This window comes from Sphaeroforma arctica, assembly GCF_001186125.1.
Source record: "Sphaeroforma arctica JP610 unplaced genomic scaffold supercont1.134, whole genome shotgun sequence".
Taxonomy (NCBI): Eukaryota; class Ichthyosporea; order Ichthyophonida; genus Sphaeroforma; species Sphaeroforma arctica.
The window spans coordinates 118,071-139,045 of record NW_014040424.1 but is presented as its reverse complement, the minus strand read 5'-3'; the positions used below and the strand labels follow the sequence as shown (position 1 = coordinate 139,045).

Genomic DNA, 20,975 nt, shown 5'->3' with positions numbered 1-20,975 from the left:
GTACATAGACCAGAGCTTGCGAATATCATACACCTGTGTTAACCACTCCTATCGGTAACATGATAATTCAACTGGGCGGGTGTAAACTTCGAAGAAAAGTAAGCCACCGGCCACAACTTGCCATCTCAGAGGACATGCGTAACGCCCCCCACCCCTATGTGCTCACACGCATCTGCGTACTGGTACAACGGTTCTCTGGCCTTGGTTGGACCAGAGTCGCACACTTCCTAAGCCGCTCATTGATGAGCCGAAATGCCGCTTCCTGCTGCGGCCCTCATTCGAACTTCGCACTGTCCTTCATAAGCTTCGAGATAGGCGCCAGTATCTGTGCGAACCCATCAATATAGTTCTTCCAGAACGCGGTCGTGTGGTACCATGATCGCACGCGGTCTTGGTTTTCAGGGCGGTCTACCTAAAGCAACGGCGGCAGGCGGTCCGCCGGAATCGTGACCCCTTCGAGGCCAACCCGTCGCCCAAAGAGCTTAACTGGGCGCTAATAGTATGTCACCCAGGCCTTCCTCAACCCAAATTGCACATCATGTGGTCCAAGAACACATCAAAGCGCTGGCAGTGCGGTCCGCTGTATCCGAGGCTATGACAATATCGTCGATGTACCACATGACGCCCTGCAATGTGTCGAATATTTGGCTGAGGACCTCTTGGAACCGCCAAGAAGCTTCCCAAAAGGGCGCGAGATATATCGGTAACGACCCCAAGGAGTCATAACGTCAGTATATCCCTACTGCCCTCCTTCAATTCCTACTGGGCAAACCCGTTACCGCAGTCCAATACCGTGGCCCAGGGGTTGCCAGCGGTATATCGAAACATATCCTGCTCCGAGGGTGTCCCAAAAGACTCCTGCTCCTTCTCCCGCCACTTCGCGAAGTTGGTGCAGAACCGCCAATCCTCCTAACACGTAGGCTCCTTGCAGGGATCCTTACGCGCCATCACCGTCTTAGAAAGCCACAGGACACTACTGTTAGTCTGCTTCTCAATAATGCCACCCTGGGCGACCTTCTCATTCAGCTTCTCCTTCTGTGCGGCTTAGGATACAACTTGAGCTTCTCAACCTTCATGAAATGATGGGCTGCTTTGTTATAGGCATGCCCTTCTATGCGCACCTTCATGCGCGCTAGCTCCTCCGGTCTCTTGCCTAACTCCTGCGCAAGCTGCCGCAAACCAAACCTGTCAAACTCAATTCCAGCGCAGGCTAATCCAACTCACGGAGCGCTTCCGTTGGAAGATCGCTTGGGTTCACGAGGTCCGGTATCTTAGGGGAGTACAGTCCATGTACCTCCCCCATCCCAGGGATAGCCCGTCCCAGACCTGTATCCGGGGCACTGTCACGCCGACGCTTCGTCGGTTGACGCCCCTGCCGCTGACCCATGGACTCGCTACCATTAGCTCTGGGGCGGTTGCTTTCGCATCCCGCTCTCGATCTCAGGCAGCTCTTGTCGCATGCCGTCATGAACCACCAATCTGACATCGGTTTCAATCCCTGCCCTTAAAGGGCTAGGGGTCCTCAAACGCAGCACAGGCCCCGTCCGACCTGACTGCCCAACCTCATCACCCTCCACCCGTTCAGGACTCGGGGAACGCTTGGTGTCTCTTGCACCATATCTTCTGAACTGTCGCTCACCTCCGAATCTGTTTCGACTCCCTCACTTTCACTCCACACGTACTCCTTGACGAGTTGCCGCATCGCAACCGCCGCACCCACCAACTTACGCTCGAGCCTCCTACGCTTTGCACCACTTGATCTTAACTTCTTCTTTGGCCTTACTGGGAAGGCAGTCCTGTCCAGGCCCAATATCGCCTTTACCCGCCACGGCACACGGACTTTCGTGGCCTTGAGCCACTGCCACCTGATGAGCAACTGCGGGACCACGATCATGCTGATATTTGCACACATCAGTACCCACTCAGAGTGGCGCAACTGATCAAACCCTATAAGTACATCACACCCCATGGGTATCTGCATACCACATGGAATGGCTGCCCTTCCATCAGGGCAAAGCTGTCCTTGCTTACCAACAAATAAGCTTCCAGGTGCTCATACCCTACCACATGCGAAGGATTCAAATCGCTCATGTTATCCAACCCACTAAACGGTGACCTGTCATACGGCTCATCCGGCTCAATGCCAATTCGCTGCGATGCAACCCTTGTAATAAGGTTATACGTGCAACCCGAATCAGCATAAGTCCACGCCCGATCCGCTGCCAACAGCATCGAGACCATCGCACCCCTTCAATTCGGATGATATCCTACCTAGCCGCCTCACCAGCTGCCGGGCCACCTGAAACACGTATTGTCGGGCACTCCTCCGGCACATGCCCTGATTTCTGGCATAAGTAACACCACGGAGGGTGCACGCACCCTTGGCCCCTACCATTGTCATCATCCCGACCCCAACGCGAGCGCAACCGCTCACGCGACTGCTCCCTGGAATACCGACCCTAGCTATCATCGGCTGAGTCCCGCCTATCCCTGGAAGGCCCACCACTGTCTCGACGGCCACCCCCTTTATCCGAGTGATACCCACGGTTCCTCTCATAGGGGTGCCGCTCGGGCTGATGCTCATCACCACGTTCCGTGTGCTCACGGTATGGAACCACCACCGCCTCAGACTGCAAGTCACGCAAGGGCGGTCTATCACTCCCCACCGTGCGGGGAAGGCGGACACTGCACACCCCCACCGCGAGGCCTTCACTCTCGACCTTCTTGGATCGTGTACACGTACGCTCTATGCATGGTACCTGTTCAGTACTTGAACCCGTCGGGGTGCTTGTGCCTCATGGGCAGGCCTGTGTCAAACGGAGACCTGATCAGATTTCCCCCATCAGCCTTCGGCTGCTGCTGCTGCTGATAGGGAACGCCTCCTGCACCCTGCGCATCCGAGCCCGGGTACGTCAGAATAAAAACATTGCACTGGACATAAGTGTTGCGGAGCCAAATCAAGAACTCCGACAATCCGTGCTTCTCCACCATCCTTGTCATAGTATATGTAAACGTCGTTGGTAATCTATTTTTTTCGGATCTAGCTGGAAGGGGGACTATCTAGATCGTTTCATATCTTAATGAGATAGTTATCTCATTGTAAAACTCGCTTTTCGTGGCTCGTTAGCTACTATCTATATTACTATCTCTAGAAAACGAAATCAATATTTAAGAATGTGGTTTTAAATCGAGAAATAATGTTGAGAATGAGCCATATCGTTAGCTAAAATTGTCATATATAATCATTAATTAATTTTATGTTTGTCCACGAAACGTACGTCCAGGCGAATGGCGTTGCTTATATGTGAACACAACACTTTAGCTAGGTATAGCAAGATTTATTTGTAGATTTTTAGAATATTTTTACAGAAGGTTTTTGTTTATATAATAAACCAGTTTATATTTATGGAAGTTTTTCCATAAGATAATCTAATATATATTTATACAAGTTTTTCTATAAAATAACTTAGTTTTATAAATACATCCTTATTTCTGTAGAAAAAAATAAAATAAAATAAAATAAAAAATGTCGTTTTTAAATATAGGACCATGTAAAAATAGCGGGTTCCTAATAGGGATAATATTATTTATTTCAAAAATGACAAGTATGTATGTTACAATGTATGAACATATGGTATGGCTCTCATAGTCGCTGTAGTGGTTCAGGAAAGATTGATAGGAAGAAACGGTCAGTAAATTCCCGTTTGAAGCTTGGGCCAAGTGAGTCGACAATGGAAGATATGCGCTGAGTCAATTCGGGCCGGTGTTGACAAAACACTGTTACTATCGAATGTTTCATATATTCGCTTGCTGGCCTACTAAGTAGAGTACCCACCTCTGTGGTACGGATCGGGTCTGCGCCGTGTAGTGCCGCGGAATGGGTTAGTGCAGAGTGCGAAATACCGAGAAGGGCCAGGTTATCCGTCATAATCCGGTCGAGGAGCGAGGATGGGGGTAAGCCAATGCCGCACCAGACCACGGATGAATTCGGTATGTGTTGGCTGGCCTGGATCGGAAGTATCATAGTCGGAACCAACAAGCGCGATGATTTGGTTTGAACCGAAATTTGGAAGTAGTCCTTCAACAGCGTGATTGGCCGGGGTATGGGAAACATCTGTTGATGTGTCAGGGACGGGTGAGGGTACGGTGGTTCTTCAACATGCTGGAGAAAAGATCCAAGGTGTTCGTGGAGGGTCCAGATACCGTGGAAGTCGTGGCACTCCTGTAATTGCTGAAGGAGGTCAGGGCCAATGGGCGGAAGTTTCGGGCCTACCATGATGCATCGAATCAGTTGTTGGATGCAGGTAAAGTGGCTGGTAGTGAACTTGTGGCTACCGGGGCAGACAGGGCAGAGACAGCCGTCGGTACGGTAGTCGAGCAATGTGAACATGTACGTATTCGTTACAATCATAGCACAGAGCCGGATTGGTGTAGACTTGAAGCAGCGATTAAAGCTAAAGTTGGCGGTTTACCCATAACCAGTTGGTGGTAGTATTGGCGCCGGGCCATTGCCGCGATCTTCTTGTTGGACCAACGTTTTGTTGAGTTCTTCCTGATGTCATCACAGCGTTGGCGGAGGGCTACATGGTCGGGTGTACGCCCGCCCGTGGTTTTGTGTACAGTTTTCAGGTGAGCATAGATACTGTACGGGAAGCACAGTGATGGTTTATCGTGGGCCCAGGCGGGTTGCGTCAGAGGGGTAAGTGGATTTGTTCTGGCCATTGAGTCGAGTTGTATTCCCAGGCGACCTCCGAGGTAGTCCGCGAATGGTCGCACGGGGAGCAGGCCGCAAAAGTGAAGTAAGTTTGTTTGATGTTTGGGAAACCGAAAGTATTTAGTGCCCGTGATGATGGCTGCTGCTTGGATGAGTGCTGAGTTAAAGCGCTCGAATAGGGGGTCCAACGCATCCTTTCATATAGGTGGAGCCCAGGCAATAATGTTCAGCCCATATGTAGCCATGGATAGGATGATTGTTTTGAACATCACCAGTTGGTTGCGGGGGTGTCGCCAGCTAAAGCCATGGAAGCCATAAGCGCGGAAAGAGGCGATACCCAGTGACAATGCTGCAACCAGGGATTCCAGAAATTGTGCTAGCGTGACAGGTAAGGAATCCATGTAGATAATAAAGAGCTGGGGACCGACGATTGAGCCTTGTAGGATGCCATTCGTTCTATGGAATAAAGACGAGAGCGTGCAGCGGTATATCACTCGGGTAGGGACCCTCCCAAACAGCGCGCGGAGGCAGTTGATCTAGTTTTTGGGCATTCCAACGTGACGCAGAAGTACCCATAGGCGTGGGAGAGCGACCTTGTCGTATGCCTTGGTTATGTCCAGACAGACGTCGTTCCACTCCTCTTCTGACTGTGTCTCAGATTCCATGGCAGCAAGTGCTTGGGTATGACAGAAGTACCGTGATTTGAAGCCAGCTTGGGTAGCATGGGTAGCAGAGCCGGGGTGGCTCGTAATCAGATTAAGAAAGCACTTTTCAAAGATGCATCTGACTATTTGCGTAAGCGTGATGGGGCGGAAGTCGGCGGGGGAGGTGATATCTGCATCGGCTTTCTTTGGGTGCGCTGTCAGGAGGCTGCAGTTCAGGGCTGCGGGGAAGGTACCTGCCTTCAGTAGCTCAGTGAATGCTTCGGCAAGGAGTCTAATCAGTGGGTTATTGGCGTCGGGGCGTCCTAATGTCCGGCGTTCAGTAGAGCGCTCCACTGCGGCCTTCAGGAGGAGGATGTGGATCCCGTCGGGGCCAGGTCCCTTATTGGGATAGCGTAGTATTGCCTCCATTACATCGTCGGGGCGTATGGTGGAAGTGACATCAGGAGAGGGTTCAGTATCCGGTGGAACCACGTACGGGTTTGTAGAGTTGAATAGGGCCTCAAAGTAGCCAGCGAGGGTAGCGCCTGTGTCATCGGTACCCGGTATGCAGGGTTGGCGCGGAGACCGTCGTTGGTACGCAATATCTTTGAACATTTGAGCATTGCTTTGGGCGGTCAGACGTGGGCGGAACGAGTGGTTTGGCAGCCGCTGAACCCAAGGTCTGTTTAAGCCATTATAGAACCCTCCAAATATTTGTGGGTTAGTGGCATAGCGCCAGATGCGGTCGAGGATCCGTAGCAGCCCTTCCACTGGTCCATGTAAAGTGAGATACGACCGTAGTAGGTTCTGATGCGCCCGGATTTCGGCTTGGAATAGTCGCGCGCGGGATTTGTTGCGTAGGTGATACAGTCGATGGTGACCTAATAGTAGATACACAGTCAACGTATATTATAAACGTATAACCGTATTAAACGGTTATACTTATAATACTGGAATACGTTCAACGAATTGGACATGAACAAGAACTGAGAAATTCAAGATTCTGAACATGTGACAGTACTCAGTAGAGTATGAGACTCTACTGTGGACAATTAGGTGATTTCCCAAATAAAGATTGGTTTTTCCACTGAAATTAGAATTGTACATAATATAGGAACGACACCAATGTGACACCAGAAAATGACACTTTGGGAATCTCTAATTAATGGGAGTACCATGAGAGAGGGTCTCAAGCATAAAATGGTTGTTGGTAAAAACCTATAGTATAATTCGATAATGATCTCAGAGCAAGACAATCCACTGAGAAAAGGACAGGATCAGGGTTGTTAGAATTTAAGACAACATGGTTTTGATTCCTCCTAGCCAGCCAACTAGATGTGCCCGTCTACGCCTTAAATGAGATGGGGAGCTAGGTACCAAGTGATGGGGTTTAGATGCAGATGTATACTGCACCAGCTTGGTGTTTTGATTCTTTTTCTTTTCTTTTTCTTAAGTTGGACTTAGAGGTGTTTTATTGGTTAGTTTGATTAAGTGATTGTTTCGAGGCGTGAAATGTAAACTAAGCGTCCAATGAAACGATATCTAGTCTTAGTGACTAAAACAAAAATAAATCTAGACCGAAGTAGTGAGTGATCAGAGCGGAGCATATAGACAATAGTCTCAGTCTAAAATCCCCTAATCTTTTGCTCATTACCAAGGGCTGAAGCTAAACTTATTTAACATTTTGCATTTTTGCATATTAACGTATTGTCTTATTAACGTAAACGTATTGGTATCGTATAGTCAGCCTAGAGGAGATCGACTTTTACATATTTTTAAGTTTACAATACGCTATCGATATTATGGCGAAAGGGAAAAATAAGGCAGCGAATCTAGCTAAGCCTGCAAACGCGAAAGAGTTTACTGTAGGCGAAGAAAAACAGAAAATACCCCCGGCACCATCAGCAGCAGAAGCAACTGAGATCACGCCGACACATCCGGCACCAACTCTAACTAAACGGAAACGTAAGAAGTTGGTTGACTCGGGTGTAGGTGCATCCGGAGGTAACGTGACAACTGAGCCACAGAAGCCACCGGCAAAGAAGGCGAAGTCTCGAAAGGGAAAAGCCGAGAAAACGTAATCCTCGGAAAATTCAACTTCAGAGGAAGTGCGACATGCACTGGAATCAGATGTATCATCCCCACCAGTGGACATGCGCACAGCACGTAGGCAAGACCCTACTTATCATATGATAGCAAGGGATATGAGAAACTTCCTGAAGAACTACCAACCAATGGTACATGAACTGAGACCCACTAAGCAGCGGAAGAAAAAACAAGCCGCAGCGAAGGATCGAGGTCATGGTGAATCAGGAGAGGATGACTCGGAGGATGTGCCAATAGCACAAACACTGTTGGATCAGCCCCAATTCAACGTAACGGAGGAACAACTGCGTTTCGCGGATCTAGGTCCAAATGATGTGGACCATACACTTCACCGTCTGGACGACGATTCGGACACCAGGCTGGATTCACAATTTCTGCGTTTACCCAGAATACCACTCCGACAGGCTTGGTGACAGAACTTTGATCTGGGCCATCCATACCAGACTCAGATTGATATCCAGGCGGAGAGTCAACGAGAGTTGATCCGACAGCGAGTCAACCGGGCATGGGTGTAAGATTCGGTCTCTCAAGGCGATATTAACGCCTTATAATAAATAAACGCGTAGTTAAATTCTAAGTATCGTGAAAATATCAAAGTAAATAAACGAAATAAGACATTTAGTAAAGTTAGGTATGCCTCGTGAAAACAGCAATACTCTGAGGGATTGTGAGGCTGAGACATTGCCTATATATAATCCTCTCAGTACTGTTTCCGCCGAAGGGATTTTGTTTAGTGTTTCGTTGTCGCTCTATTAGTAACTATGGTATGTTTCATCGGGGCGAATCTGATAGACTAAAAAAAATCCTATCTTTAGAAGAAGAAAAAAAATACTCTTGTTGTCCTTAGTTATTGTCTTAACCAATAACTTGCCACTTATCAAGAATTACCGACTTAGCCTTCATCAGACTGGCACATCTGGTTGGCTGATCGGAGGATCAACTAGGTAACGTTAATAGTCCCTAGAAACCTATATTCGGTTGAGCCATCTCGCTACCGAAGTATTCAGATATAAATAAAGTTGGAAAGTAAATATAGTTCTATTAATAGAACTAAACCAACTCTTATGTTTGGTATTTTACTGGGGCCTTTTAATGGTCTCATCCAAATATCTGATATGTAAAAATGGAAAAGGTATTAATTAATAAAACCATTAAAAACCATACACGAAACTTAAGTTCCTCGTACTATTAAGAGTACGTTTATAATTTACGTACTGCTCAAGAGTACGTTTATAACATAGAGTCTAGTGTGGAGGCCCGGCTATTACACAGTCCCCACCCAGCTTTGAGAACCATGAGAAGCAAGTTGCTCACTCAAGCTGGTTATGGGTCAAAAAGCGAGAAAGGAAAAACGGGTCGAAAACAGTAAGTAGCATATCATGTAGTTAATGTTTCTCAGGCGGAGAAGTTAAGCGTTCTCGGTTACCCTGTGAGTTTTGGGCTTAGGTCCAGTAGGTCCGTGGTGGTCGACTGGACGTTTCTTACGCTTCAGTGTCTTAAGCACATATGAAGGATGAGCATTGAAGCTCGAGATAAATGCTGTAGGCGGATAAGTTTTAAATTCCGTTCTTTCAGACGATGGAAACATGCTATCTTTTTCAGCTTGTGACTTATGCAGGCGTTTACGCCATTTTCGATTGAAGGCTTTTAAATCGTCTTGGTTATCGAAAGCATCTGAAGTCAGCTCAGCTATTGTACCGTCTATAAAGCGTGTACGATAGTATGTATAGCCTCCCTTATCCGTTCTCCATATAATGTCTTTAAATTCCGAACGATTAAGTGGGGAATTATAATCATGTCTTCTTGCGAGTATAATCTTTGTAGTCGGAATATGACTTGTGCCTATATTAAGCGCACTAGAACCATCGGGGTTATTTACCTCGTACGTTCCACTTTTAGTGTCTGCTACAGAGATTATATATGGACCTATCCATTTAGATGTTAATACAGTAGCATCGGAATTACGTTACGGATGTTAACTCTGTCACCAACCTGATACTCTGCTATCTTCTTGGCAGTGTTCCAACGCTTTTGCCTTTTTAATAAGGCTATATTGCGTATTTCTCGCAAGCAAGGATATACAACGTTATAAATACGTTGTACCTTCTCTAACCATGGTAACTCATGGTGATCAGGTTCGTCCTTGTTAAAGGGGATTTGTAACTCACTATATCTGCCACGAAAATAGGGAGCGGGTGTAGTTCCTGTAACCAAATCAGCACACTCGTTCATCTGTGTTTGTACCCACTTAAGGTGGTACGGCCAATCATCTGCATCATCCGTTAATGCAGTACGCAAGAAGAACTTAAGTCTTCTATGGCGCGTTTCATTTGCGCCTTGCGTTTGCAGCCTATATGGCACACCTCTCTTTTGGCATATTCCTGATACGAGTACTAGCGATTCCAATACGTCATCGCAGAACTCACTACCGTTATCAGTGCACATAATATCCGGCCACCCGTGGTCAGCAAAGACTTGGCAACATAATTCTGCCACGGTCTGCGTATTCTTATTCTTTAATGGATAGAGCAAGTAAAACCGTGACGCCACATCAAAGAAGTGGCATACGTAACGGTTGCCTGTGTGCTCGGACGTGGGCAGGTCAACCAGATCAATGATGACCCTGCGCCATGGAACATCTTCAGTCACACTCTTAAGCGGTGCAAAGCCATAGCGCTTGATCTGATTGAGATCACAGTTTGTACATGACTGATATACTCTGTCAACTAAAGTTGCCAGCTTAGAGTGCGCGATCCCATTTCGCTTAGCATCTTTGAGTTCGTCTACTACGTTCTGTTGCTTCAGTTTATGGTTTTGCGTCAGCCAAGCAAGAATGTTTTCATCATTCTGCTCCTCCAGATTAAAGGTAGGGTGTTGAGAATCCACTGGCGTGGTCCCTAAGTCTGTAGTGTTTTCAGACTCATGTCCTGCTTTTGCATGAGTGTCATAAGTGCACTCATGTGCGTTAGATACACCTGACTTATTAAATAGTCGCATTATATGTTTATACGCTGCAGGATTGTCTTTCATTTATCCCTTTAAAATTAATGGTTGAAAGACCTCGGGCTTGGACTTTATGTCATGAAACAGAGTCCTAGCTAGAGACTGACGCTTCTTAACAATGTCATTAGTAGATTGTATTTCTTGTGCACAGACTTTAAATACTGTGTTGCCTTTGAACTGCTTAATGTTCAATTGGGTAGAGAGTGGAATCTCTGATTCTTTGAACTTGTTAAGGAAGGTCTCAGAAGGGGCCCATTTGGTTGTTCCAATGGGACCTATACGACATATTATAGTATGTCTCCAGGGCGTCTTCTGGACGGCTCGGGTACCCTGATATAGGAAAGTATCTACTTCCCTATCTAAATATATTGGCTCGCATTGTATCGTGCTTATTAATTTATTGAGCCATGGATCTTTACTCCGTAATGGGCAACACAACGTGATGGTAGCTTTATGTATATGAATATAATTTAATAGCTGGGCAATTAACTATTTGAAAGGCGTCTCCCACATTTCTTAATCATATACGCTCGAACACACACTACCATATCCTACACCACACTACATTGTATCATACCTACTTGCCGTTTTTGAAATAAATAATATTATCCCTAAAGGATGATTTAAAGTACTGTAATTCGATAGTTGTGCATTATGATGTGCAGCAAACATATCCATGGTATGTGGCCCAAATATCTTTTGAGCCAGTTCAAACCACCTGCGAATATATATTCAGTCAGCAGCTAGTAACTCGCGTACGGATTTATTGAAGTCCGGTACGAAGCGTGATAACATATCCGGTAAGAGATTATGTATCCCTGGTAGATGTTTGATATCAAAATAAAACTTTTATATCGTATCATGCCATCGACTCAGTAATTGAGAGTATGGTTTCATCTCCTATATATACTGAATGGGTTTCTGATCACACATCAGCGTAAACGCTGTTCCGTATAAGTAATCACACGATAATTCAACTGTGATGCATTCATTGTTCGGCTAAAGAAATGTATATACCTAGGCTTATTATCTATAACCTGGTATAGTACTCTTCCAAGTACTAAGTCTGATGCGTCCGTTCTCCTTTGTAACGATTGTACCTGGTAGTACTTTCACTCCAACTTAAAGTCGGGCTTCTTGTTGCAAGACTTGGCGTAATAGCCATTATTCTTCTCACACTTTTCACACTTCGCAAGGAAGTGTGCACAGGTAGGTGCGTGTCTTCCATTCCAATAACCATTAGGGGTTAATTGGTACATGTCATATCCGCACTGCGCATCAGCGCCTTTTTTTTAATCTCCTTGTATGGAGGTTCCTTGTCCTTCGGCTCCGCGCGTGCCCTCTTATTGGGTCGCGTTGACTGAGTAGAGTCGCGAGTGCGTGTCTGGTTTGGACGTGTCTGATGAGGATTATCATCCGACGTCTGTCGTGAGAGATACCCTTGATCAGGGAGCTCGCGCGATTTCTTATCGCCTTCCCTCTCGAAGTTACTCGGTGAGCTCGGTAGCGGGTGGACATAGTATCATAAAACTGTTCCCATGTTAGTCGAGACAGATGGAACTTTGTTTCATGTCCCTTATCTCGGGCCTCAGTTGCGTACTTACGTCGCAACTCAGTGTACAGATTTTTCCGGTCGTTGTTCCCTGTGTTCTTACAGAACACCTGCATAGCCAGGAACTAGTACCATTTCTGAGCTGTGTCCTTTGTTATATCAGGACACTTCAGATCAGCATCGAGTTTCAGATTGTAACTCTGAACGGGAGTATTTTCGACTGGCTCTTTTCAGACTGAGCTCAGTCCAGGACTACGCATAGTCACGACAGGTGTCTAGCTCATGCTGGTGTCGCTGCAGGATGAAATAACTTTTTCATGTATGATCAAACGACAGCATTAAAGCATAAATACACTGTTGGGGAGCGATATCGTTCGACGTATGCCACTTCGTTGATGTGGCGTCACGGTATAACTTGCTCTATCCTTTAAAAGACAAGAGTACGCAGACCGTGGCAGAATTATGTTGCCAAGTCTTTGCTGACCACCAGTGTTCAGATATAATGTGAACTGATAATGGTAGTGAGTCCTGAAATGACGTAATGGAATCGTTAATGCTCGTATTAGGCATGTGCTATAAAATGGGTGTACCATAGAAACCGCAAATGCAAAGCGCTAATGAAACGCGCCACAGAAGACTTAAGTTCTTCTTACGTTTTGTATTAACGGATGATGCAGATGATTGGCCGTTCTATCCTAAGTGGATACAAACACAGATGAACGAGTGTGCTAATCCGATTACAGGGACGACACCCGCTCACTATTTCCGTGACAGACATAGTGAGTTACAAATACCCTTTAACAAGTACGAGCCTGATCACCATGAGTTGCCATGGTTAGAGAAGGTATAACGCACACACAACGTTCTATATCCTTGCTTGCGAGTGACACGTAATGTGGTCTTATCAAGAAGACAAAATAGATGAAATGCTACCAAGAAAATAGCAGAGTATTAGGTGAGAGACAGAGTTAATATTCGTCAACGTAATTCTGACACGACCATATAAAATCTTTGTAGCTGACACTCAAAGTGGAACCTATTACGTTAATGACTCTGACTGTTCTAGTGCACTAAATATAAGCACTAGTTGAATTCCGGCATCTGAGATTATCCTCGCAAGAAGACATGATTCTACTGCCCTCCTTGACCGCTCCAAATTCAAAGGCATTATATGGAGAACGGATCAAGGAGGATATACATATTATCGTACGCGCTTTATAGACGGTACAATCGCCAAATCATCTTCAGACGCTTTTGACAACAAGGACTATTTAGAGGCCTTTAGTATAAAATGGCGTAAACGCCTACATAAGTCACAGGCTGAAAAAAGACACTGTTTGTCTGGAAACTGGGATAAGGACTATGTATTAGATAGCAAGTATTCACGACGATGTATTAGACACGGTAATGGCGAACACGGTAATGGCATGTCGCCATTTATTTTAGAAACGATCTTATAAGTATGGTAGAAGCACACCGCGAACTGCATCTGGAGATCAAGTCGTTGTATTACAGTGAAGAGCGAGTCACATGATTGGGTGCATTTTTCAGACATTTGGTTCAATACTGACCTAAATATTTATCCTACGTAAATAAATTTGTGAAGTGATGACTGTACCCCTTGCGTAGCTATTGGCAGAGAAGAATTTTCGGCGCGAAAAGGCCGAGTACACAGGTTCCAAGCAAAAAAACCTACTAATGACGTACCATTCTATGAGTTCTGATTGGCCCATATGTTGGTACAGGTCGAAGTTGTTAGTCGTTAATCCCCTCCCCTCCGATTTTGGACCACCAAATGTCTCAAAACCAAAGTTGAACGGCGGATGAGATCCGTCCACCAATATTTCTTTATGATTACGTAAAATGAAAACGTAGCTAAATTGCTAATTTTGTGTTCAGTTCTTCCACAATATGTATGATGTCTGGCTGGGTTTTTTTTTGAGAAGGATATGAAAAATACTGAAACGCATCACTTTTGGTTTCACAGGGATCAGCCGGCCAGGGGGTCTTTTAATTAAAATTTACCATCAACAAATATGGAAAAATGCTATACTTTCTGTCGATAGAAGTGAATAAAAACATAAACCCTAAAAAGAGGACTATTTGGAGTTTGTTTTATAAAAAATAGAAAGGACTCAAGAGCTTCAAGGGCTTTTTTTTAAAAGCTCTTTTTATATATATATATATATATATTATTTTTTTTTCCGTGGGATAAAATTAAAAATACATATAAACTGTCAAAATATTTTATCAGCGAGTTATGTATTGTACTTAGCTGAACATTACTCTCCAGTAGACAAATGTAGGGCAGTCGGGGACTCCTCGGGGCCCCTGGGGCTGAGCTGAGAGCTCAGAGCTGGATGCGTCGACCAGTGACCAAGATAAAAAAAAAGATAAATAGAGATGGTTTGCTTTAAAAAAACCCCCCTCCAAAAAAACATCAATTTGCGATATTCATTTTCATAAATAAAAACAATTTTTAAATATAGGAAAACAAATATTTCAAAATATAGTGTAGTTTTTTATCGACAATAAAAATGAATTCGTCTGAGTGAACTGAGGTTCGTTGTTGTAGATTATTATTAAAATATTTACTTTTTATAAAGGAAACATGTCGTAAATTCCTCAGAGAGAGAGAGAGATATATATATATATATTTAGTTATGTGTAAGCTGCATTGCTGAATTAAAATTGAACTTTAACGCCTATTTTCATGTTCTATATACTATAAAACAGTTATGTAGCTCAAATATGGCCAACAAAATTTCAAAAACTGCACTTCGAATGTGCACCTAAAATCCACAAAATAGGCTATATTGATTTTGATGACTCATATCCCAATTCCCAACAGTCGGCCTGTTTTGTCATTTTTGGGGCGCTCAACAGCCTCAACTGGAGACAAATCTGCGGACCTAGAAATTACAATCCATAGGACCAAGTATGTAATAAAAATTGAACTTTAAGGCTTATATCGGCATGTAATAAAAGTTTTAACGGTTAATGCATAACAAGCCAGAGTGAAACCTGAGTTGATAGAGCGGCAGATCCCTGGAGTCCCAGACTGTCCAAACTGGCAAACAACGTGTTTTTGGGGTAATTTTTACAGTATAAAAAACATTAGGTTTTTTAAAAGAGTAACTCTAGAAGTTCCGGACAAGTCTTCTTTGGCTTTTGTTTTAATTTTTAGAACACACCAGAGGTCACCGTCAGACTCTGAGAGTGTAGGCTTTGAAAAAAACAAAAGGAGTAATTCATCATTCAACCCAAGATAGGGAGAGTCGGGGACTCGAGGCTAAGCATAAATAGCCTCCTAAATTGTTTTTTAGTTTTGTTTAATTTTTTTTTACAAATAGTCATAGAACATTTGATGATATTTGATGACTTGAAACCTTTTGGTCCAACATAATTTTGTTGATTAATAACTGGTCTTTTAAATTAACGCGCAAACTATGGTCTAATTGACATTGATTTTAATGGCCTATTATGCCAATGAAGACTGATTGTTCAGTGCAAACTTGCATTTTAACTCAATGAAATGTGAATAACTAGGCTAACTAGACCTTTGTTGACCTTTAACTTCCAATGGAACGGTCTTCTATGAGTTGCCTGAATTTCCAGATCTTCTTAATACCAATCGCATCTTCATCTGAAGCCTCGCTATTCGATCAAGTCATCCCTCTCTCTCCTAACCTCAATTACCTCATAACGTTCCGCCATAAAAGTTGATACGTTCAACGAATAATGTTTAACGGGTCAATCAAAAAGGAAGGAACATATATATATATATACTCCATTGGCCTAAAAAAATCGGTCAGCGCAACCTCCAGTCTCAGATTGCACACCTAGTCACCTACTACCATATATTTTTTGTATAGCCACATATTATACTGTTTAGATCAATAAAAAGGGTGCGAATACTAGGACAAAACTTGGCGACTTGCTTGATCTGGAATGTAATCCCTTCTCAGTCAACGCTCAACAGAATTTAAAAAAACGTAGGATTTAACGTAGGAAACTAAGAATGTTAGATTTCCGATGAGGTTAGTCTCTCTCTCTCTCGCTCTCTCTCTCTCTATTATTTTTTATAGAAAAATATATATATTTGAAAATTTAGTACACATACAAAATCACTATTGTTTAAAAGAAATAAACATACTGTAGAAACTGTACTGTAGTAGTAATTTTTTTTCAGAAGGTTCTGATTTGTTTCAAATAAATATTTCCAACTTGTATTTCATTGCTCTTTAAAAAAAAATCAGATTTGTCTTAAAATCCCACTCTTTTTCGAACATTTAGTCCTTCCATGCCTGATTTAGTACACGTACATACATATGAGGCTTCATATATTATTTTTATAAATATACAAATAGCACATATGTATGTCTAATAGTTTGTTTAAAAAAATAAATACAACGTTTGATTATTTTGAAAAATCAAATGGAGTAGAGATAGTACGTGCAAATTTCTTCCTCAATATATAAGTATCATTTCATTCTGATAACTGGGCCACAGATTCACAGACTGGAGAGAAAAACCATACAACCCAAAGTCCCAAACTCTCAAAGTGTGTCCCACAGACCCACAGACCCACAATCCCACTCCAAAGTCAATGACCAAAGACCCAATTCCCAAAGTCCCAAAGTTCAAAGTCCAAACCCGGGATTTTAAAAAATAATAAAAACTGATAATATTTAAGATTTATTTGCCTACAGGTTACATACAGCCCTACATACAGCCCACAGGTAGGTTCCCCAAAGCCCAAGAGTAGACACCACCTCTCTGTAGAGAGTAGTAGTAGTCGCCAAGACGGTCAGCATTCCGTAGGTCTATGAACATTTTTTCACAGAAACGTGACACTTGCTGTAGAGTGTCCTAAATAGATTTTAATAGAACTCCTCCTGCTGCTGAGGAAAGTAGATATCACACGAAAAATCAAATAGGACTCGCTCAAACGCGTGACGGATTGACGGTCATTACTCATTGCTGAGTGCAGAGTGCAGAGTGCAGAGTGCAGAGTGCAGAGTGCAGAGTGCAGAGTGCAGAACTACTAGTAATGTCAGTGTGACTGCGTGTGTTTGGGACTGTAGCAGTGGCCTGTGGGAGTCTGGGCTCGCTGGCCTCTCTGGCCGCTGGGGTGAGGGACTGATGAGGGTATGAGGGCGAGGCCCTTCAGACAGAGTGCTGCACTGCTGCCTCGCTTGCCAGTGCATATTTATATTGATATTTATTTTTTTAGAAATAACGGTTTTGGTTGTTTGGTAATATCCCCAGATAATTATCGTATGATGTAAAAATTACCCCCTGCCCCCCCCCTGCGGGCCCTACCACCCCCACACTCCCACAGCCCACAGCCCCACAGGGAACAGTGGGTCCCCCGGGCTCCGGGCCCCCAGCCCACGTCCCACATTCGTATTTATGTTTAAACCCTAAAACTTCTCGTCGCCTATGTTTTGTCGCACAAATACTGGTGTTGAATTTCTTACGGGTGTTCACCGAATCTCACGAGTCACGACGTGTTCACCCATCTACACAAGAGTTTCAACCGGCCTCTATATCCTCTACCCTCTGAAGGCTCTGATATGATGAATAAATTTAAAAAATATACATATATATACACAAACTTGGGTTTTATTTTACTTTCATTATATTGTTTTTTGTAAAAGATATATAAATCACATAACATTTGTCATCGAACGTTTTTTTAGAACATATGAAATTTGTTTTCAAAAAACAAGATAATATTTATGTTATGAATAGTTAAAAAAAGTTTTTTCTAATACATAAATATATCTATGTATGATATATATATATATATATATATATATATATATGTATATTATAATATACGCACGTCACAACAAGGTATTTAGTCGACAACTGGAACTATATTAATATATTTAAGTAGTGCATAACAGATAACCTCTGTAGAGAGCCATCCAGGTCTCTCCGCAAGTACATACTTCCAAGTGTGATACATTCAAACACACGGTTACTTAACGTACATATTCGATTAAGGAAAAGAAAGAAAGAAACAACTGAGCACAACATTCATACGATGGGTAGTACAACGAACATGTCTCCTCAACTATTTGTTGACGCTTTGCAATACTACGCTTACTCAGGCGACGTAGTATGTTTGCTAGCGCCGCAAAGCAGTTTGTTAAGCGCACCTAACAAAGATGGCGATACGCCTCTGCACACAGCGGTTTCCAATTACAACACACAAGCCGTGTCTGCGTTCGCACGGCTCATGAACGTCAGTGGATTGGATACACCCAATAGTGACATGGACACAGCATTGCATCTAGCTGTACGCACGAATCAGATAGGTGTAGTGGATCTCCTTACTGGTTTTGGTGCCGACATAAGCACACAGAATAATATGGGCAACACGCCTCTGCATCTTGCCAACTCGGATTTGATGGTGCACGCGCTCCTGTCCAGAAGCAACCCGGAGCTTGTAAACAAAGCTTTGGACACACCAGACTACAACGGAAATACACCACTTCTGAAAATGATCAACAGTGGAAACCTGCGAACCATTGAATCTCTTGTGATAGACTTTGGCGCCAACGTAAACACATCCAATACCGACAGCGGTCGCTCAGCTCTGCACATCTGTGCGAGATTCGATTCATTCCGAGTTGCCAATCTCTTGCTTGAATTCGGTGCACAAACGGATGCCGTGGATACACACGGAGCTACGCCTTTAATCAGTGCTATGCAGTATGATGCAGTGAAAGTCGCACGTATTTTAATAGACTATGGGGCCGATGTGACAGCTGCTAATAGCTATGAGGTCACTGTACTAGAAACTGCACATAACTACCAATCAAGTCGAGCACTTTCCGAGCTGTTTGCGGTACCGAGTATTACTGTGCCACAATGTAAGTACCTTCGCACGGGAGAAGTTATGCTGGCTCTAAAGTCCATGTCAATCAGCAATCCGGATATAAACCTTAGAGACGCGCATCAATCAACACAAGCAACGGCTGAATGCTCGACGCAACTCCAAACTACACGTCGTCCGTTGATTCCTGTGAATGCACCGACTGAGAAGATGGTGCTATTGAGCAAGAAAAATTCGTCACAGGCCGCCAAAGAACGATCTGTACCCCCTGCATATACGCCAGTAAAGCTCACAAAGGCACCCCAACCCACCGCTGGCGCTGTGGATTTTGAAGATGCGGATCCTGAATGGCAAGTACTGGACAGGGATGAACTCAAATCAGAGAATCAAGAAGCTTGGCAACTGGGACAGACTCGCAGCAAGCGGTTGGCACCTGGGAATATATTGCGCAATCTCAGGGAAAAAAAGGTGTGTACTCTTATCTCCTATTTTATTATCCTACGCCTGTTTTACTTGTCACCTGAAACGTTGTTATAACTATGTTACAAAAGTATTTGTATATTCTGTATGTGTTTCTCATTGGCTGTTTTGACTTTTTACAGGACAAGCAAAAGAAGAAGTCAACTTCATCTGGAGAGTCTAACTCGTCTGCGACAGAAGAAAAGCGACGCTTGGCGGAAAAGTACGGTTCAGGCGAGACCGCCACTTTGCACGTAAGTGCTTCAAATCCACACGACGAGAAGAGGAAAATGCAACAAAAATATGATCTTGTGGTGGAGGGTAAGGAAGGGAGTAATGCCAAGGGCTCTACAGCGGCAGCCAACAAGGCTGCTGAGGCTCGATTAGAGGCGCAGAAGATGAAGGTCGTAACAAGTCTGGACTAAGAAGCGGATTTGGCAGGAGCATTGCACACGTACATATTCACTGAAATTACTATAAGAAATCCATAATCATTAGAAGCTGAACTGCTGAAGTCACAGCAATAGCAGCATATCATTTATATTTAGAAACTTTATTTGTTTTTAAAAAGCTTTAAAAAAAACAAACTAAGTACCAAGTCCAACAACAGATAAAGAAAGTAAAAAATAAATAGAAAAAGGCTCCGAAAATACGTACAATCCGTGTTTACATACATAATTTAAAAAACAAAACAAGAAAAGTAAAAAAAAGAAAAAGAATATATTCAAATACAAGCACGCCATCCAAAGAACCATAGGCAATTAGGCATCCAAAGAACCATAGGCAATTAGGCATAGCCTTCTGAAAAAAGAACACCATAGGCCATATTTAGCCTTCCATATAATTCAGATTTTAGAGGGCTAAATATATTTATCCCCATCATGATGTAAATAAATACCCAGCGCCAAGCGATCGGGGATTTAAAAAATATTTAGACATATTAAAATATGTAAATGAACAGTATTTGTTAAAACAAAAGCAAAAAAAAAAAACATAAAAAATGTATTTTGCCCTATATGTAATATAAAATAAAGTAAGAAATCCAGAAATAAAATAATATAGGTTAGAAAGTAGATCACGGCTTGGAAGCCGCGGGGACTAAAAACGAATACTCATAGGGGTAATTTATTTGTTCATATTCAGACTAAAAGTGCTCTGTTGATTTGTTTTTAAAAATTAGTAAAAACTGTATTCAACAGTAGACGCCCTAATAGCCCCCTATCACGCACGTACACGCTCTCACTCACTCACTCACTCTCACTCACTCACTCACACACACACACACACTCACTCACACACACACACACTCGCGCACTCTCACACACTCTCTCAACACACTCTCTCACACACACATTCTCAAAAAGATACACACTCTCTCATACTCATACTTACACTCACACACACACTTACATTCACATTCATACTCATACACTCTTACTCAAACTCGCGTTCAAACTCACGCTCACATTCACTTTCACATTCACATTCACAATAACATTCACATTCACATCACATTCACGTTCACATTCACGTTTACACTCGCACTCACGCTCGCACTCAACAACTTTCAGTCTCAGTCTTAGTCTCACTAAGACTCACACTCCTCCAAACTGTAACCTAAGTCAATCTGCTAGTTTTTTTTGTGTA

The 20,975-nt window shown here is 43.5% G+C and overlaps 5 protein-coding genes across 5 annotated transcripts; 1 reads left to right on the top strand and 4 right to left on the bottom strand.

The window, feature by feature from the left end:
- Window positions 1–1,210: 1,210 nt before the first annotated feature.
- SARC_02866 (hypothetical protein) lies at window positions 1,211–1,486 on the bottom strand (the record flags this gene model as incomplete). Its single annotated transcript, XM_014303371.1, has 1 exon — window positions 1,211–1,486. One exon carries the CDS (start codon window positions 1,484–1,486, stop codon window positions 1,211–1,213), a length of 276 nt encoding a protein of 91 aa, XP_014158846.1.
- Window positions 1,487–1,522: 36 nt separating this feature from the next.
- On the bottom strand, window positions 1,523–1,894 carry SARC_02865 (hypothetical protein; the record flags this gene model as incomplete). Its single annotated transcript, XM_014303370.1, has 1 exon — window positions 1,523–1,894. The coding sequence occupies one exon, from the start codon at window positions 1,892–1,894 to the stop codon at window positions 1,523–1,525; it is 372 nt and encodes a 123-aa protein (XP_014158845.1).
- Window positions 1,895–2,194: 300 nt separating this feature from the next.
- Window positions 2,195–2,584, bottom strand: SARC_02864 (hypothetical protein; the record flags this gene model as incomplete). The annotated part of the gene is made up of 1 exon (XM_014303369.1): window positions 2,195–2,584. One exon carries the CDS (start codon window positions 2,582–2,584, stop codon window positions 2,195–2,197), a length of 390 nt encoding a protein of 129 aa, XP_014158844.1.
- A 179-nt stretch (window positions 2,585–2,763) lies between these two features.
- Window positions 2,764–2,991, bottom strand: SARC_02863 (hypothetical protein; the record flags this gene model as incomplete). The annotated part of the gene is made up of 1 exon (XM_014303368.1): window positions 2,764–2,991. One exon carries the CDS (start codon window positions 2,989–2,991, stop codon window positions 2,764–2,766), a length of 228 nt encoding a protein of 75 aa, XP_014158843.1.
- Window positions 2,992–17,874: 14,883 nt separating this feature from the next.
- Window positions 17,875–20,118, top strand: SARC_02862 (hypothetical protein). The gene is made up of 2 exons (XM_014303367.1): window positions 17,875–19,337; window positions 19,472–20,118. The coding sequence occupies exons 1-2, from the start codon at window positions 18,075–18,077 to the stop codon at window positions 19,751–19,753; spliced, it is 1,545 nt and encodes a 514-aa protein (XP_014158842.1). The 5' UTR covers window positions 17,875–18,074; the 3' UTR covers window positions 19,754–20,118.
- Window positions 20,119–20,975: the final 857 nt, after the last annotated feature.